This window comes from Hoplias malabaricus, chromosome 7, assembly GCF_029633855.1.
Source record: "Hoplias malabaricus isolate fHopMal1 chromosome 7, fHopMal1.hap1, whole genome shotgun sequence".
Classification (NCBI taxonomy): domain Eukaryota; kingdom Metazoa; phylum Chordata; class Actinopteri; order Characiformes; family Erythrinidae; genus Hoplias; species Hoplias malabaricus.
In genome coordinates this window covers 9,182,660-9,200,745 of record NC_089806.1, presented here as the reverse complement: position 1 = coordinate 9,200,745, position 18,086 = coordinate 9,182,660, and the positions used below count along the sequence as shown (strand labels likewise).

The following is an 18,086-nucleotide window of genomic DNA, read 5'->3' as shown; positions in this document are numbered from 1 at the left end:
CGTTTGACCCTGACGGAGGAGAGGAATGCAGTTCTGGTGCCCTCTGCTGGCAGTGGGATCCCTGGAGCTCCAGCGCAATGGTCAGCTCTGAAGCTGCAGCTGCAGCAGAACAAATACATTTTAAATCATCACTTCCTCTTTCCTGAATCTAATCTGTCAATCTACTTCCTGCAGGGTTCCTGGCCCTGGGATGGAGACACACATACCTGTCCTGTTCCTGGGTCTTAGTGGTGGGTTGAAGGTTCAATACAAACACCTTATTTTCCGGTTCATCAGTTTCATCAGAATAATCTAGGGTGGGGCAGACGGTGTTTATACTCTGTACACATTAAGGCTGTCTGGTGTTTCTGTGTCCACAGCTGATCATTTTTATGACAGTGTGTCGGCTCCAGTGGCTGGAGGTTCGGATGCTGTTCTGGACAGAGAAGATGACGATGACTTATTTGAGCTTCAGATCTTAAAGCAGCATGACACAGCAGTAAGTTATGGTTCATAAGACCACAAGACACTCAATCAATCAAACTTTATTTATATAGTGCCTTTCACAACAGAAAATTGTCACAAAGCAGCTTTAGAGAGATCCGGGTCCAAGCCTCAGAAGAGCAACAGTGTCAAGGAAAAGCATGAAAAAGAAACCTTAGAAGGAACCAAGACTCATAGGGGGGGGGGGGGGGGGGGGGACCCCACCCTCCTTGGGTCGACACCGGAGCGCACAACTGAGAACAGAACAGAATTCAAAGTGATGGAGATGAATAAGTTATAGTAATGTGAAATACTAAAATATTAGTGATATATGAGGAAGGAGTTTGTCATTGGTTCTGTTGGAGGTAAAAGCAGGTATGGAGTTAATTTGGGATAAAACAACATCTGTGCAAGGCCAAGCATGATGCTGTAGGTGAGACAAGGCCAGGATCTTGTACAGGATACACAGGGTCAGGGTCTGGATTTGGGCAACAGCAGGGAAGCAGCAGGAACAGGAAAACTCGAGGCATGAGAGAGACAGGAGAAAGAAAACCATCCATTATCTGTAACCCTTATCCAGTTCAGGGTCGCGGTGGGTCCAGAGCCTACCTGGAATCATTGGGCGCAAGGCAGGAACACACCCTGGAGAGGGCGCCAGTCCTTCACAGGGCAACACACACACTCACACAGTCACCAGGACGAAACGCAGACACAGGGAGAACACACCACACTCCTCACAGACAGTCACCCGGATGAAACCCACACAGACACAGGGAGAACACACCACACTCCTCACAGACAGTCACCCGGAGGAAACCCACGCGGACACAGGGAGAACACACCACACTCCTCACAGACAGTCACCCGAAGCGGGGCTCGAACCCACAACCTCCGCATCCCTGGAGCTGTGTGAAAGAAAACCAGACAAGGGAAATAAAATAAAGATAAAGGGGTTAGTAAGTTCTTGGTAAAGCAGGGTCAAAGTTGTACTGCAAAACAATCATCCATGGGCCAGGCAAGAGAACCCAGCAATAGACAAGCAGGAGAGAGAGAGAGAGTGCAGTCTGGTTGGTGGTTACCAGAAAGCTAACTAAAAAAGCTGTAACTGTGGTAGTAAGACAGCCAAAAGCTTGTGTGAAAAGATAGGTGTTCAATCTAGAGTGTGTCTGAGCCCTGAAAAGTATCCAGAAGGCTATTCCAGAGTTGTGGAGCTTTGTGAGAAAAGGCTCTTCCTCCTACATAAGCCTGTAATTACAAGTGATATACTCATTTAATTACTAAAGAACATTGTAAATGAACATTTTATTTAGTCTCTTTTTTATTATGTTCCAAAATCTATATTGTGTGTGTGTGTGTGTGTGTTTAGGTGAAGGCAGAGGCATCGTGGGACTGTACAGTTCATGACTGCCCTGAACTGAGTCGAGGCGGGGGTCCGGAGCAATGTGTGTATCTCACTGTGCGTGTGGTGGTCCTCCTCAGTCATCCAGCTCAGATGCAGCTGGTTCTTCGGAAGAGGATCTGCGTCAACCTCACAGCTCGACAGGTCAGACACACACACACACACACACACAGATGCACATTAATATATTTTTAAGTAAAGTGCATCACAAAAACACTTTCAAAATAAATGGCTCTGCAGAAAAAAAAATACCCGCATTTACAGGAGAGGACTGATTATTATGTGACCTTTCACCTATGGATTTAGACCTGTTCATGTATGATAAGGGCACCCAGAACACATGATTATGCCTGGTGTCAGTGGGGACTCGTCAGTGGGGGTAATCCTTAATAGTAAATGTGTTCAACTGTGATTATTACTTGTATTTTGTGTAATCAGATTATGGAATACAGACTATTTTATTACTACTCAGTATTGGCTGTTGCAGTATGGAAGTGATAATAATAATAATATTACGTTACATTTACATAGTGCCTTTCTAATACCCAAGGTTGCTTTACACAAAGAGGAAAAAAAACGGAAGACACTTACACGTGCAGAAGTACTGAGAGAAGAGGTAGCTTGGGTGCCATAACACTGAATGATCTACCACCGGCAGGAACTAATATGAATTGTGATTTGAATGTCTCAAGACTAGACGCACAGGTTTGACTGATTTGGTTGTGTTAATTTTAGAGTGGTCACATGTTGCTTTCTGCTTCAGGGGTTTGCTAAAAGTTTGCTGAAGCGGATGTCTGCACGGAGCACTATCCCAGGCTGTGGGGTCACCTTTGAGATCGTTTCCAACATCCCAGGGGTACTGCACTTTTTTGAGTTTTGTGTTGACTTTGCTGACAACAATATAACTGAATTAGAACCTGACTCTTGTAGCTAAGTTTCTATATACAGGGTGGGCCATTTATATGGATACACCTTAATAAAATGGGAATGGTTGGTGATATTAACTTCCTGTTTGTGACACATTAGTATATGGGAGGGGGGAAACTTTTCAAGATGGGTGGTGACCATGGCGGCCATTTTGAAGTCGGCCATTTTGGATCCAACTTTTGTGTTTTCAATGGGAAGAGGGTCATGTGACACATCAAACTTATTGGGAATTTCACAAGAAAACTTTTTTTAAAAGTAAACAGTACTTTATAAACCTATAACAATGTTACAGGTTTACAACAATGCCCCTGGACCCTTATGATCGAGACCATGCTATAGACCATTACACAGTTAAGAGAAAGTTGATGTTGACAGCTCTCCCACTGATGAAGCTGTTTTGTCATTGTTGTTATGTACACATGCTGTGTGTAGGACATGCAGGGTCTGGAGGACAGAGAGATGCTGGCCCGGCTGGCGGCCAACACTGAGAAACCAGCGGAAGACAGTGAAGCAGCCATTGAGAAATACCTGCAGAGCGTACTGTCTGTAGAGAATATCCTCACTCTCGACAGACTCAGACAGGCACGGACATGTATTTTTTACACAACTTCTACTGGTCCATGTGTCGTGAGGTTTTGATAAAATGTAAAGGATTGTATGTGTGTGTGTGTGTGTGTGTGTGTGTGTGTGTGTGTGCAGGAAGTGACGGTAAAGGAGCAGCTTGCAAACAAAGGAAAAATTCACAGACGCTGTCTGAGTTCTCCTAATGTAAACAGAGTGAGTGATAAGCGCCTGTTAAACTTGATCATTTCAAGACATTTAACTGTACACACCACTGAAATAGTAATCTCTGTCTCCTGTCCACTGTGAACAGCTCTCTGGGGGCAAGCAAGATATTCCCCTCAACCACGAGCCCGCTCAAAGTAAAGTAAGACAATTCTGAGTAATTATGAGTTGAAGTTCTGTAAAGGTTTTTAAAAGATTACAGATGATACGTTCTGTCATCTATAAGTTGAATACACCATGTGAAAGAAGTGTTTTTAAACGTGTCTCTGTGTTCTCTGACTTCAGGGAGTTTGGGACAGATACCAGGACAATACTTCACCACATTCATCTTTAAAAAGCACATCTCACTCAGAACTGTCCCAAAGCCAGAGTCCAGAGCCAGGTAACTCCCCTTAGACAACTCCACTATTCCCTCAGCTTCAGCTGTTCACTGCAGTTTCTGGATGTTTTCCGGTTCACCTGTTCTTCTGCTTGGATTTAATAAAGCCACATATCAGTCACACAAAATGCCACCAGCCTGGGAGGGTAAATCCAGCACAAGCTTCCTGTGGGGCACGTGAAGCCAACAGCCGCTTCTTTTCAAACGGACACTAACACAGTGTTACTGGAGCACCGTTATTATATTATTAGCTATTCGTCTAGGCTTAGACAAGTGGGATAACAGGCTAAACACCACAGCACAGACTGTGTTCCAGCTATCCTCAGTTCAAATCACACACGGTTAGAGGATAAACCCTTATATCTGTCAGCACTAATCGACTGAAAGGCTTTCACAACTACTGTGTACAGTAATCCCTCGCTACTTCGCGGTTCATCCACACACCCGGTTGTGCTCTCTTGGACACTTGGTTGGTTACTTTTTTTAGTTTTGCACTGAAACTACAACAAGCTTTTAGCCACCAGCCTCTGCTGTGACTTTAGGGATAATGGGAAAAAGCCAGGCATTAGATGCACTGTGATTCTCTCTTTTAGAAGTGAAAATACGCTTCATAACATTTAAAACTTCGTTAGAGAACTTACAATAACGAGCAGTAAGTTAGAAGTTTCTGTATTAAACACTATACCAAACAAGTAATGGTTTTTGAAGTTTTTTACAGTCGTTCGTTCAGAAGGTTTAACTGGATTGTTGTGTCATATTGATTGGCTAAACATTTCAACACTTCGTACAACAGTCGTTCTTCCTGCACCAAACGTGTCTTGGTTGATTGGCTACATTTGGGCTGATTTGCCAAATTAAAATACTTAATACTCAGATGTATTCTGCCACTGTCTCCTGTCAAGTCAGTAATAATTAATTAATTAATTCATTCATTCATTCATTATCTGTAACCCTTATCCAGTTCAGGGTCGCGGTGGGTCCAGAGCCTACCTGGAATCATTGGGCGCAAGGCGGGAATACACCCTGGAGGGGGCGCCAGTCCTTCGCAGGGCAACACACACACACACACACACACACACACACACACACACTTACATCTACGGACACTTTTGAGTCGCCAATCCATCTACCAACGTGTGTTTTTTGGACTGTGGGAGGAAACCGGAGCACCCGGCGGAAACCCACGCAGACACGGGGAGAACACACCACACTCCTCACAGACAGTCACCCGGAGGAAACCCACGCGGACACAGGGAGAACACACCACACTCCTCACAGACAGTCACCTGGAGAAAACCCACACAGACACAGGGAGAACACACCACACTCCTCACAGACATTCACCCGGAGTGGGAATCGAACCCACAACCTCCAGGAGCTGTGTGACTGCGACACTACCTGCTGCACCACCGTCAGTAATAATGCCCCTGTCTTTATTGTGCTGTAGCACTTTCTCCTGCAGTGCGTAATCTGCTTAATTGGTGTTACTGTGCCTTTCTATTGGTTCCTGCTATTGGTTTTCCTAAGCTGGTTCTCTGTTGCACTGTCTCTCTCTCTCTTTCTGTAAACTCTGCTGCTCCCTGTCTCCTCCCTCTCTGCAGGACTCTCAGGATTGGCTGCTTCTTATTTCTCCCCAGTTAAGGCTCTGGTGACACCCATGCCCAAAATGCTGAAGTCCTTGCTCTCTAAGAGAGAAGAGAAGAAGGACCTGAGCGCTCCTCCTGTCTCACAGGAGCAGGTAAGGATTCTTCGTATTCATTTACATTTGTTGTATATTTACATATAATTTTACATAATGACGTTGTTACATTTGTGTGTACAGCAGTGTACAGATCTTCTCATCCAGAGACAGTTGTAATGTATAGTGTAAAATGCCTTATCCAAAGACCTATCATGGCATAAAGTAATGTGATATACATTGGCAGGGATATGAACCCCAGTTCTTTTGTGTAGACTCTAGCAGTGTTATTCACTATGTTACACCAACAACCACACGACTTATTCAACCTCATTTCAAAGAATGTTCTCGTCGATGAACCGGTTTGTGTTAATATCTTCTGCACAAGGACAAACTTATAAGAACATTCATTCATTCATATCTGTAACCCTTATCCAGTTCAGGGTCACGGTGGGTCCAGAGCCTACCTGGAATCATTGGGCGCAAGGCAGGAACACACCCTGGAGGGGGCGCCAGTCCTTCACAGGGCAGCACACACTCACACACTACGGACAATTTTGAGTCGTCAATCCACCTACCAACGTTTGTTTTTGGACTGTGGGAGGAGACCGGAGCACCCGGAGGAGACCCACGCGGACACAGGGAGAACACACCACACAGACAGTCACCCGGAGGAAACCCACGCAGACACAGGGAGAACACACCAACTCCTCACTCGAACCCACAACCTCCAGGTCCCTGGAGCTGCGTGACTGCGACACTACCTGCTGCGCCACCGTGCTGCCTTATAAGAACACGAGAAGTTTAAAATAGCACTAACATAAGGCAGACTAATGAGAATTCCCAAAATACGTTTGTATAAAATAACAGAATAGTAAGCCAACAGTTTAAAAAAAAAAAACTAAATTACTGTTGTGTGCAAAAGTTTGGTTTACTCAGTCGTAGTATGTTAACACCTTCTCAGCAGGGGACAAACTTAAATGCCATTTTTCTGAAATGTTTGGCCTGTTCAATGGTCTAGAAGTGTGTTCTCTGTAGAGGATCATTTCTAAACGTGATCTAACCAGGGCACCCAAGCCTTTGCGTTAGACTGTATATTTTGGCCTGAACAGGTGACAGTGGTTGTTTTTCAGGTGATGTCCTCAGAGGTGGATAAGGAGGACCCAGTGAGGGACAGAGTAGTAGTGCTAGACATGTTTGGGGGAGGTCCAGTAGGTGTTGGCTTCACAAAACTCAAATCAAAAATGTCATGAAATTGAAAGGCGGAATCAATGTTCCTTAAATGTTCACGAGGCAAAACATTCATTCCAATAAATAACATCTTAAAACCTCTTTCCCTTTCTGATGATACAATGTTTAATAAATCAATTTTTCTGAAGATACAGTAGTCCCTTGCCTGCGTAGATATAAATAAACATTTAAAGGTTTTTGACGTGAACTGAACCTATGCTCATTAATCATTTTTGTGTTGATTTTCACACCCATTGTCCTCATCATCTCAAAGTAAATCTATCCAGAGATTAAACGATAATTGTACAAATTTCCACTAGTCTGTGATTATACTGCTTTCTTTAGCCCCTTAAACTGGAAGGACCCCAAAAATATCTTACTCTGAAGTTAAACTGAGTTAAAAACTTATTTTGAAGTTGAAACAACAATAAACAATAATTCAATCTTAAATAATTCAGTCTTAAGATAACAAAAAAAAAACCCTCTTCAATTTAGGGGATTAAACCATTGCTTAAATTGTTTTTATTTGCTTGTGGACGTCAGAAACAATCATGGGTTTTATCAGGGAAGAATTTAAAAAAGAAATGTGGAACCTGAAATATTTTTATTCCAATATTTATTTATATTGAAAGTCTTTTGTCGAACCTTTGGCAGAGTGTTCCCCGTATTATCGTCCAGTCTGCAAGTCTCGAGGAGAACCTCAGTAGTCCTAAACTGGTACGTTCCATCTTATTAAAGGCCACACAAAGAGAAGATTGGAAAACTTCACTGTTACTTTTGGGACAAAGCTTCTATCTCCAATTTCGTTTGGGTTTTGTTTTTTTTGAGGCAAAATTTGACAACTGCAGCTGTCCTTCACACAGTGCTTTGATCTCATGGGGAATGGATAATCAGAAGCGGTTCGAGAGAGGACTAGATGTTCTTTCTCTTTTTTCTTGTAAATTTACCATTTCAGAGATGTTAAGTTTTGTCCCAATAGTAACTAATTGGTTGTTATCATACACGTTTTTATAAGGTGTTATTATGGACTGCTGTGTAATATCATGGTATCCACAGGGTCCTGAGGAAAATTCAGTACCACAACACTTCCTTGTAGAAAATGTGGAGACTGCAGTATTTTCAGCTACACCTTCCTCTTCACCCGAGGAGCAAAAATCATCACAGGTCTCTGAGGCATCAGGCACCAGCAGAGAAAACACATCTCATACCCAGGTAACAAACACAGATATTCTTCCATTTCCAGAGCTTCACCTGTGCTGCTCTCTCGTGTTATCGGAGTTACCTGAACATGGGAAATTATGGATGTTTTTGGCAGAAAGTTTCACTGAAAATGACAGATTAAATAGATCTAACTGTTGATAACCAGCACTGTATGTTCATTTTAGAGCTCCTGTGAGTCCAGAGATTTATATCCAGTGTTTATGTGAAGTATTAAAATAAGGGACAGTGCTTTTTATTACAAAGTTTGAAGTTTTCACCACTTTAAAGAGGACGTATTCTACTCCATTTTCCACAAGTGAACACTGTTCTGGGGTCTTTGGTCAAAACACCTTAAGGATCAAAAACACAGCAAATTTATAACCAGTCTCAAGAGCCTTGGTCAGAACGACAAGTTTTGGAGAGTGAGCACGGGACCCAGGAGTGGGGAGGGAGAGGACCAGAAACGCTGTCTTTTAGTCAGTTTCACTCTGTTATCCTTCTTCTCTCTTCTTGTTTTCTTCATATTTAAACACTACTCTGTTGTCTTCATACTTGTGTTCGTTTTACTCTGTTTACTTTGTCTTTGCGGTCTCACATTAACCGCGGGTCCAGCACTGTGGCTTTAGAGAGTCGGGCGAGGAGGTGGGATCTAAAACTTACTGAGTTACTTACTCATTAATTCCCAGAAGATTACGTGTGCCCGCCCACTTTTGTCAGGGACCAACTAAAGATCAGTTTCTGGCCTGGGAGGCTATGGTAGTACACCCAAAATTTTTCTATTTTCACAATATATCATCTTTAAGTTGTGCAGCAGGTTGATATGTTGCTACGTGCATTTGAAACTAAATATCTGAAAAAAGCAAAAAAAAAAATATATACATTTTTTGATTGAGCACTGCCATGTACAGTATTTTGTGCAAATTGTAATCATTTTATTAAATTATTAATTCATTCATTCATTCATTATCTGTAACCCTTATCCAGTTCAGGGTCGCGGTGGGTCCAGAGCCTACCTGGAATCATTGGGCGCAAGGCAGGAACACACCCAGGAGGGGGCGCCAGTCCTTCACAGGGCAACACAGACACATTCGGACACTTTTTTGAGTCGCCAATCCACCTGCAACGTGTGTTTTTGGACTGTGGGAGGAAACCGGAGCACCCGGAGGAAACCCACGCAGACACAGGGAGAACACACCACACTCCTCACAGACAGTCACCCGGAGGAAACCCACGCAGACACAGGGAGAACACACCACACTCCTCACAGACAGTCACCCAGAGCGGGAATTGAACCCACAACCTCTAGGCCCCTAGAGCTGCGTGACTGCGACACTAACCTGCTGCACCACCGTGCCGCCCATTTTATTAAATTAGTTTTTTATATATATTTTTTATTGCTGTTATATTTTGTTATCTGCTTTGGGGAAAAAGGGGCTAAAGGTTAAATTCTGGCCTAGAATTTTGAACTCAGTACATCACTACAAGAAATATACACACAATGTAAGTTTCTGACGTGTCACTGAGCTTTACCCTTTCATTACGGCGGAGTAAAGGACAGTTTCAGTGACTAAGGGTACGTACGTTTTCTAAATGCAGCTTATTGTTAGTTGCCTCTTAGGCCATAGACATGCTTATATCTGCTCCCCTGGGTTCAAAAGTTTGGTTTCACTGTTTTGAAATGTTAAAAAAAAAAATTGCAGTTCAGTGTGTGCAGTGATTCTGTTCTAACGCTGAAACTCTACAACTTCACAGATTATAACTAATTAGAAATAAGGACTCAGTACGTTTGAGAATAAAACTAACAAAACTAACAGATAATCAAACCTCACAGATCTCTTGCTCACAATTACACTTAATGTAATATATATATATGTGTGTGTGTGTTTTACTTGTGTGAAATGTGTGTAATTTTTGTAGTCCTCTAGAGTATAATTAAAATAAAAGCAATTGTTCATAAGGGAAGTGATTCCAAACATTTGAAATCTAATGCATAACATCGAAATGCATTAAATATGTTTATGGAGTGGGGGAAAGTGTTAAGTCGATACTAAAACTAGTCCAAGAAATATTTTGACAACAAAGACTACAATGCTGTTCTCCAGAGTAAAAGAAAGATTCTGTGCTTGTCGAACATTTAACAACTTCAGGTTTCTTTTAGATGACTTTTAGGGCGCCGCTAAACAACAACTAGTGCGTACTACCTGCAGAATCAACTATTAGCTAAATGTCTTCTTATTATCATTCATTCATTCATTATCTGTAACTGCTTATCCAATTCAGGGTCGCGGTGGGTCCAGAGCCTACCTGGAATCATTGGGCGCAAGGCAGGAATACACCCTGGAGGGGGCGCCAGTCCTTCACAGGGCAACACACACACACATTCACTCACACCTACGGATACTTTTGAGTCACCAATCCACCTACCAACGTGTGTTTTTGGACTGTGGGAGGAAACCGGAGCACCCGGAGGAAACCCACACAGACACAGGGAGAACACACCACCCTCCTCACAGACAGTCATCCAGAGCAGGATTCGAACCCACAACCTCCAGGTCCCTGGAGCTGTGTGACTGCGACACTAACCTGCTGCACCACCGTGGCGCCCTTCTTGTTATCTCACTGTTCTATTTGCCAGTCTTTTTTTTCCCTCCTAATTCCATGCTCTTTATTTCTTAATATTCAAGAACATTGATTTGTAAATAGCATTGTAATTTATAATTTTCCATAACCTGTCAAATCTGGCAATGCTTGTTAATGGTGCAGTTTGTTTAATTTTCAATCTTTTCTAATCTCAGAATAAATCCTCCTGGTACATGATGCCTTCAAATCTATCTGCTCTTTTCCTTGGTTTTTCAGACCCTGGTCACAGAAAGTAAAACCAGAGACCCGTCCCAGTTTGTGGAGACTTCTCCTCATGTTCAGTCTGAGACTGAGGACCCCACCCAAAGCCCTGTGAGCAGTGCATCCAGCGGCTACATCTCCACCAGTGTCTCCACTGCAACTCTGTCACTATCTGAGTCCAGCGTGGAGCCACAGGAACCTGAGGAGAGTCCGGAAACCCCAGACAAAAAGGGACCGGAGAGTTACGCTGCTGTAGAGGTTGACATCACTTCAAACCATGGTCCAGAGCAAGGTAAAGAAGAAGAGTCTGAAATGGCCGAGATGAAGGACCAGGGAAAAATGGAGGACAATGGCTCAAAGTTTACTACTCAAGAACGTCCTGCTCTTCAAGGTGCAGCTTCTGAAGACTCTGATGCAAAATTGACAACTTCATTTTCAGAAACATCGCCCCCTGTGGCCTCAGCTGACACCAGTGTTTCTTCAAAAGACACACAGCAAAAACCTATAATAAATCCACCCAACCAACAGGATTCTCCTAAGATTCCCCTGCATAGCTCTCCATCAAAAAACCAAACATCCAGCTACCAGGATTCTCAGGAGGATCTCCTGACTGTCTTGTCAGCTTCATCTCCTGATAATAACACACAAGCCAAGGCCTCAGAGGCCTCACCTCCAGCGCAAATAAAGACCCCAGATCCTCTTCCTGAGGAAGACCCTTCAGTAAAACAAGAGCAGTCAGTTCAGCCTCCGGCGCAGGGTCTTCGGACACAGACGGCTCTGACCGCATCAAATCCATTCAAAATCCAGAAGGTGAAGGCCTCTGGCCTGAAGTCGTTTAAAGGAATCCTTCATGAGGTGAAGGAAGAAGAGGTTAAAGAAGCCATCGATCCTCTGTCAGGCCTCAGTGACCCACTGGAGAAGCTGGAGATCCTGTCTGACACAGAGGACATCCATGAGGAAGGACCTGTCCCCGACTGGCTGAAGGAGGACGAGTACGTAACGGTGGGCAGCAACAAAAATGGAACAGTGCGCTACGTGGGGCCGACTGACTTTGCCGAGGGCATCTGGGTCGGTGTGGAGCTGGATGTACCAGCAGGTAAACCTTTAATATTTTCTGTCTTTACCTTCTACAGAGTAAAGTGGCTTTCAAAAAAAAACAACTTTTAATGGAGCTGAATTAATATAATGGAAATATTCTGCAAAAGACCAATAAACGTATGTTGCATCATTCATTCATTGTCTGTAAGCGCTTACCCAGTTCAGGGTGGTGGTGGGTCCAGAGCCTCCCCGGAATGGCAGTCCTTCACAGGGCGACACACACACTCACACATTCACTCACACACTCACACCTACGGACACTTTTGAGTCGCCAATCCACCTACCAACGTGGTTTTTTGGACTGTGGGAGGAAACCAGAGCACCCAGAGGAAACCCACGCGGACACAGGGAGAACACACCACACTCCTCACAGACAGACACCCGGAGGAAACCCAGGCGGACACGAGGAGAACACACCACACTCCTCACAGACAGTCACCCGGAGGAAACCCACGCAGACACAGGGAGAACACACCACACTCCTCACAGACAGTCACCCGGAGGAAACCCACGCAGACACAGGGAGAACACACCACACTCCTCACAGACAGTCACCCGGAGGAAACCCACGCAGACACAGGGAGAACACACCACACTCCTCACAGACAGTCACCCGGAGGAAACCCACGCAGACACAGGGAGAACACACCACACTCCTCACAGACAGTCACCCGGAGCGGGACTCGAACCCACAACCTCCAGGTCCCTGGAGTTGTGTGACTGCGACACTAACCTGCTGCACCACCGTGCCGCCCAGAACATAAAATGAATGTTTGAATTTAAGGGACCTGGCCAGTTTCTAATATTGCTCATTACAGCTGTAATGGATAAGGAGAGCACAGATTACTTGTGGAAATCCACTGTTGAGATGCTACTGGAGTTGTTAGTGATGTAGCATGTGAAGTTCACATGGAACTGGTGGCACTGAGCATGCATTAATGGTGCCAGTGGGGCTAGGTAGAGCTTTAGTCACCAGGGAGGCCAGTGTGGATTTATGGTTGTTGACACTTAAGGGTAAGGTAGGACTGTAAAGCTATCTTAGAGGGGGGTGGGTCTGGGGCACTAGACTTCACTGTTTAGCCTTCTGGAGGTGTTGAGGTGTAGGATTCAACAGGAATTTTGGTGGCCTCAGGTAGGAAGAGAGTGTGGTGAAGCGCTAATGGATTGGCATAGGATATTTTACATCTTATCTTGTTTATATGATTATAATTAATAATTATATAACGCTACTCTCTTCCTCAGGTAAAAACGATGGCTCGGTGGGTGGGCGATACTACTTCCACTGTAACCCTGGATACGGTGTTATGGTGAGACCGGACAGAGTGTGTCGTGCTTCGGGGACGGCTAAACGTCGAAGACAGAAGCGTAAACAGAACCTCTCAGGCTCTAGCCCGAACCTAGCGGCTCTGACTGCTTTGGCTAAGAATGAGGGACCGGCGGGGGCACGCAGAGGAGAGAACAGGAAGTCCTGGAACAGCTGAATGAAAAAAACTGGGCTGTGTCCAGAATGTTTTACTCCTGCTCCTGACTTCCACCTTCCACCTTCGGGGAGGAGCTGGAGCAAAAAACGAGAGAGAACTGATCCTCGCCATCTTCATCAGATCAACGTCAATCACATCATTGTCCTTTAAAACACACCCATGATGCTCCTGCACCCAATCACCGTCTCTAAACAGGGCCAGGAAACTCACATTCGTCCACGGCCTTAAACTCTTTGTTTTTATTTGGAATCTTTCTGAAGATACGCAGTTTAATTAGTCATTCGTTTTCTGAAATGGCTTCATCTGATCAGGGTGGGGATGGGTGTCCCTGAGCCTACCTGGAGTCACTGAGCGCAAGCCAGGAACACACCCTGGACGTCACAGTGGATCACACACTCACCCAGTCATTCATACACTCATACCTATCAACTGTGGACAGTATCACACAGTTACACACACACACACACAGGGAGAACACACCACTCCTCACAGACGGTGACCTGAGGTGGGGATTAAAGCAAGGAGTGACGACTCCAGGTTGACCATCCCTTCTGGGGGTGTACACACCTGTGTCACGTACACTGACGTATCCTCCTTTGAAGCTGCTGTGTGTCCTTTAGACTGTGTACATAGGCAAATGACATCAACAAAACGATTCCTGGGAAAAGGATGAACATTCAGGGTTTCCCGACACAGTTCCGCTCCCTTCTCTATGTCTTCACTACAGTTGATTGCTCACACACTTGTTGCATAATTTTGCCCTGACAACACTCCCCCCCCCCCCCCCCCCCCCCACACACACACACACACACACACACACACACACAATGCAATTAAGACACATTCCCTGGAGATAAACATCCCTCTTCTGTGTCAAAATGAAACTCTGCAATCAAACCTAACAATCTCTTTTCAATGTGGTGTTTTTGGAACAAAATTATACACGAAACAGTAACGACACACTAATGAACCGTGTACTAAACACTGCTGTCTTTAAATTTCCCAAACAGGCTTCTGTGAAAGACTAGTCCAGCCCCATACATTTGCTCACACTCAGCCATTCTGAGTAACACAGGTGGGTAGAGGAAGCTTGAGCATAGCTCTTTGTGAGAGTCTGGACTCCAGGACATTAGTCCTCCACCCTACAGCCTGGACTCCAAGTGATTTTCCGATGATGACGATAAATGGTTTCGAGTAAAGGAAAGATAACTGCGGGAACTAAATAATGAACAGAAGTTACGTTTGATTACGTAAAAATTTAAAATAGATCAAATATTATGTTTATTTAATTCAGACATGGAACTGGTGGCGCTGAGCATGCATTAACGGTACCAGTGGGGCTAGGTAGAGCTTTAGTCACCAGGGAGGCCAGTGTGGATTTACGCTTGTTGACCGTTGTTACGGTTCATTAATGCAATGGTTTTAACATTAAAAAAGGGATCCTTTAGGGATCTGGCCACATCACCTCATCCAGGAAACTGGGAAAACGTGGCCTTGTGTGATGTATCCGCCCCTGGACTGAGTACTGTGTTGTACTGTGATGCAGGACGCTGTGTAAAGAGGCGAGACTCTCAGAGACTGGTGTTCAGTTACTGTGTGTGTGTTGTGGTGTTTTCCAAATGATCGTGAGGGCTTTTGTTCTTGGAAAAAAGTGCCTAATCTACGAAAATCTTGATGCTTTTTACAAAGCAGTGTGTAAACAAACAAACAACCAAACCACTAACAGAGACACGCTCCCAGTGCTGCAGGTGTAGCTTCGGCCTAATGTTCCTCAGTGGGTGGATCTCATTCCTTTGTTTCTCGGACTTTCTTCCCTGTGAAGGGCGAGGAAATCAACAACAAACGTGTTTTAGAAGCGATAACTCAGTCAGGAGACATCACGGAAGGGTTCTGAGATCCACCCGCTGTCACTACACTGACGGAGAGTAATGGTACTGTTTAATGCTCCACGATCCAAGCTCAGTGTTACAGGCCAAACCACAGTGCCTTGTGCCGACTCTCTCCTGGCGATGAATGTGGTTGAATATTCAACCCTCCTACTGCACTCTTCAGTGTTGTACAGAAAGTGCCTTAAATGATGGCTGCTGTCATTGTTTCGACTCTGGATTGTCTTTTTTGGTGAATCTCAGGGACCTATTGGAGTCAGAGCGGTGGAGTTCTCCAGCGTTAGGATTGGCTTGGTATTATTTATTTTAAAGTCTACGATTACTGTCAAATTAAACAGAAATGCCAGTGGTGATCAACGAATAACGTAGTTAGACGTAGCTAGGATCAAACCTAGTTTTGGACTAATACCGATGATGTTTCACCATTTTAAAACAATAATAACAATAATGTTAATGGCTTATTCTGGGGCTGTAAAACTAAGCATCGTAATCAGTGCTCAGGTTCGAGTGGGAGAAACCTGCACTGCCCAAAGGCGGGAGGCTTCTGAATGTGATTTTTTGAGAGGGGCTGGTTTATTTAAATGAGTTTGAATTGTGGGATCTTGTGGAGGTTGGTTTTTAAACTGTTTTTTTATATTGTTTTATGTGTAATGTCACTGGCGTGTGTTTCTTAGTCTGAATTGTGTAAGGTTTAAAGTGTGTTGCTGTTTGAAAAAGGGCTTGAATGTCATGCCCGAGTCTCCACAAAGGCCTTGTTTTTATATCTGAAACACTACATCTGCTCATCATCATCATCATCTTCTAATTTCAGTAGTTGACTGAGAGCAATATTCACATTTTAGTTCTTTTTAAGTTTGTAAAATTAAGAAGAAAGAAACCACATACGGTCAGAACTACACAGGTTTAAGTTGAAAAGCCAATTCATGCTGCGTCACACTTAACTTTTAAATGAAAAGTGATGGAACACATTTTTGGCAGGTTTTTAGAGCATCGTAAGCTTTGTTCATCACAAGCTGCAGTTTTCAAATGATATAAAGTTTAGTAAGTTTACAACAGGAAGTGAAGTCACTGTCGTTTTAAAGCTGCTGGAAAAACAACTGGAATATTACTGTTCGTTTGGCTAAAAGTGGAGTGGGATTCTCACAACAGCACCATCTTTCCAGTTTTGGGTTTTCTTTAAATCACTGATAAATGTAATGTTTCCTCTGTAATTTATTCTCCAGATGAATCTATTGATCTGTTTTGTTAAACATTAAATGTTGCCTGTTATTCATTCATTCATTCATTATCTGTAACCCTTATCCAGTTCAGGGTCGCGGTGGGTCCAGAGCCTACCTGGAATCATTGGGCGCAAGGCAGGAATACACCCTGGAGGGGGCGCCAGTCCTTCACAGGGCAACACAGACACACACATTCACTCACACACTCACACCTACGGACACTTTTGAGTCACCAATCCACCTACCAACGTGTGTTTTTGGACCGTGGGAGGAAACCCACGCAGACACAGAGAGAACACACCACACTCCTCACAGACAGTCACCCGGAGGAAACCCACGCAGACACAGAGAGAACACACCACACTCCTCACAGACAGTCACCCGGAGGAAACCCACGCAGACACAGAGAGAACACACCACACTCCTCACAGACAGTCACCCAGAGGAAACCCACGCAGACACAGAGAGAACACACCACACTCCTCACAGACAGTCACCCGGAGCGGGAATTGAACCCACAACCTCCAGGCCCCTGGAGCTGTGTGACAGCGACACCTACCTACCTGTTACGTCTCAAGTCTCATTTTACAAAATTATTCAATTTTAATGTTTTTTTTTATTATTATTAAAATGTGCACTTGTTTGGCAGGTGGCAGAGAATGAAAGACAGGAAGGACTCTGTTCATCAATATACCTTTATTCTCTAGTAGATACAATACTAAAATAAACACAAGTTTTAAAAAAAGTCATTTTAAACAAAGAAACTGTACAAAAACGCTCATATATATACTACAGTTTAATTACAGAACAGTCTACTGTCCAAAAAAGGCACTAAATTCTTAAATGGGACATACAATGACTGAGAGCAAACTTACTTGAATACAGGTTATTTATTAGATATTTTTAAGTTATAGTTATTGTATTATTTATTATACATCATTATTGAATAGATCTAAGAAAGGAGATGTGTATGGACAGATGAACGTGAAAACCCTGAAGGCAGGAACCCAAAGCACCCCCCGATTAAACACGAGAAGCCGAGTGAACAGCAGAGGATAAATATCTCAATACTAGTGTGTGTAGAGTTTTACAGCTTCAAACGAGGTTTTTCAGAAAGTGTGGCTTGTGAAGCCCAGTTCACTCAACAACAACAGTTTGGCACATGTTCACGTGGGGTTATTAAAAACCAGAAGAGACGAATTTAATCCATCCATTTCTATCCCCAACAGAAAATAAAAATAAAACAAGGATTCTGATGGTTACACTGCGATAATCTACCACTGTACAGCAGTCCCAAATGACATACTCATGGTCCTACGGTCCACATTTTCAAAAGAACCAAAAGGCTGTAGTGACCCGTTCCTCATTTTGCTGATCAGAGGGGCACTCATCGTTTGTGTGCCCTCAGTGAAGTCTGTTTTAGAGTGGAGTTGAGTGTACACTGACCAGGTTACAGTGTAACTTTTAAGTGCTTATTAATACTATGAAGTTTGAGGTCA

The 18,086-nt window shown here is 43.8% G+C and overlaps 1 protein-coding gene across 4 annotated transcripts in view; it reads left to right on the top strand.

Moving 5' to 3' along the window:
- The window catches only part of kif13bb (kinesin family member 13Bb), a 52,493-nt gene extending 35,691 nt beyond the window's left edge, over positions 1 to 16,802 (top strand). For 2 of the 4 annotated variants that reach the window (XM_066676504.1, XM_066676502.1), the window contains 14 exons: positions 1 to 80; positions 175 to 230; positions 360 to 478; positions 1,829 to 2,005; positions 2,625 to 2,717; positions 3,221 to 3,370; positions 3,488 to 3,565; positions 3,663 to 3,716; positions 3,860 to 3,956; positions 5,555 to 5,691; positions 7,516 to 7,578; positions 7,918 to 8,073; positions 10,918 to 11,998; positions 13,243 to 16,802. The exon at positions 1 to 80 is cut by the window's left edge and continues 47 nt beyond it. In XM_066676504.1, coding sequence (XP_066532601.1) covers positions 1 to 80; positions 175 to 230; positions 360 to 478; positions 1,829 to 2,005; positions 2,625 to 2,717; positions 3,221 to 3,370; positions 3,488 to 3,565; positions 3,663 to 3,716; positions 3,860 to 3,956; positions 5,555 to 5,691; positions 7,516 to 7,578; positions 7,918 to 8,073; positions 10,918 to 11,998; positions 13,243 to 13,481 — 2,580 coding nt within the window. In that variant the 3' untranslated portion in view covers positions 13,482 to 16,802. The remainder of the gene's footprint in view (positions 81 to 174; positions 231 to 359; positions 479 to 1,828; positions 2,006 to 2,624; positions 2,718 to 3,220; positions 3,371 to 3,487; positions 3,566 to 3,662; positions 3,717 to 3,859; positions 3,957 to 5,554; positions 5,692 to 7,515; positions 7,579 to 7,917; positions 8,074 to 10,917; positions 11,999 to 13,242) is intronic. The other 2 variants (XM_066676503.1, XM_066676505.1) reach the window with 2 other exon arrangements.
- Positions 16,803 to 18,086: the final 1,284 nt, after the last annotated feature.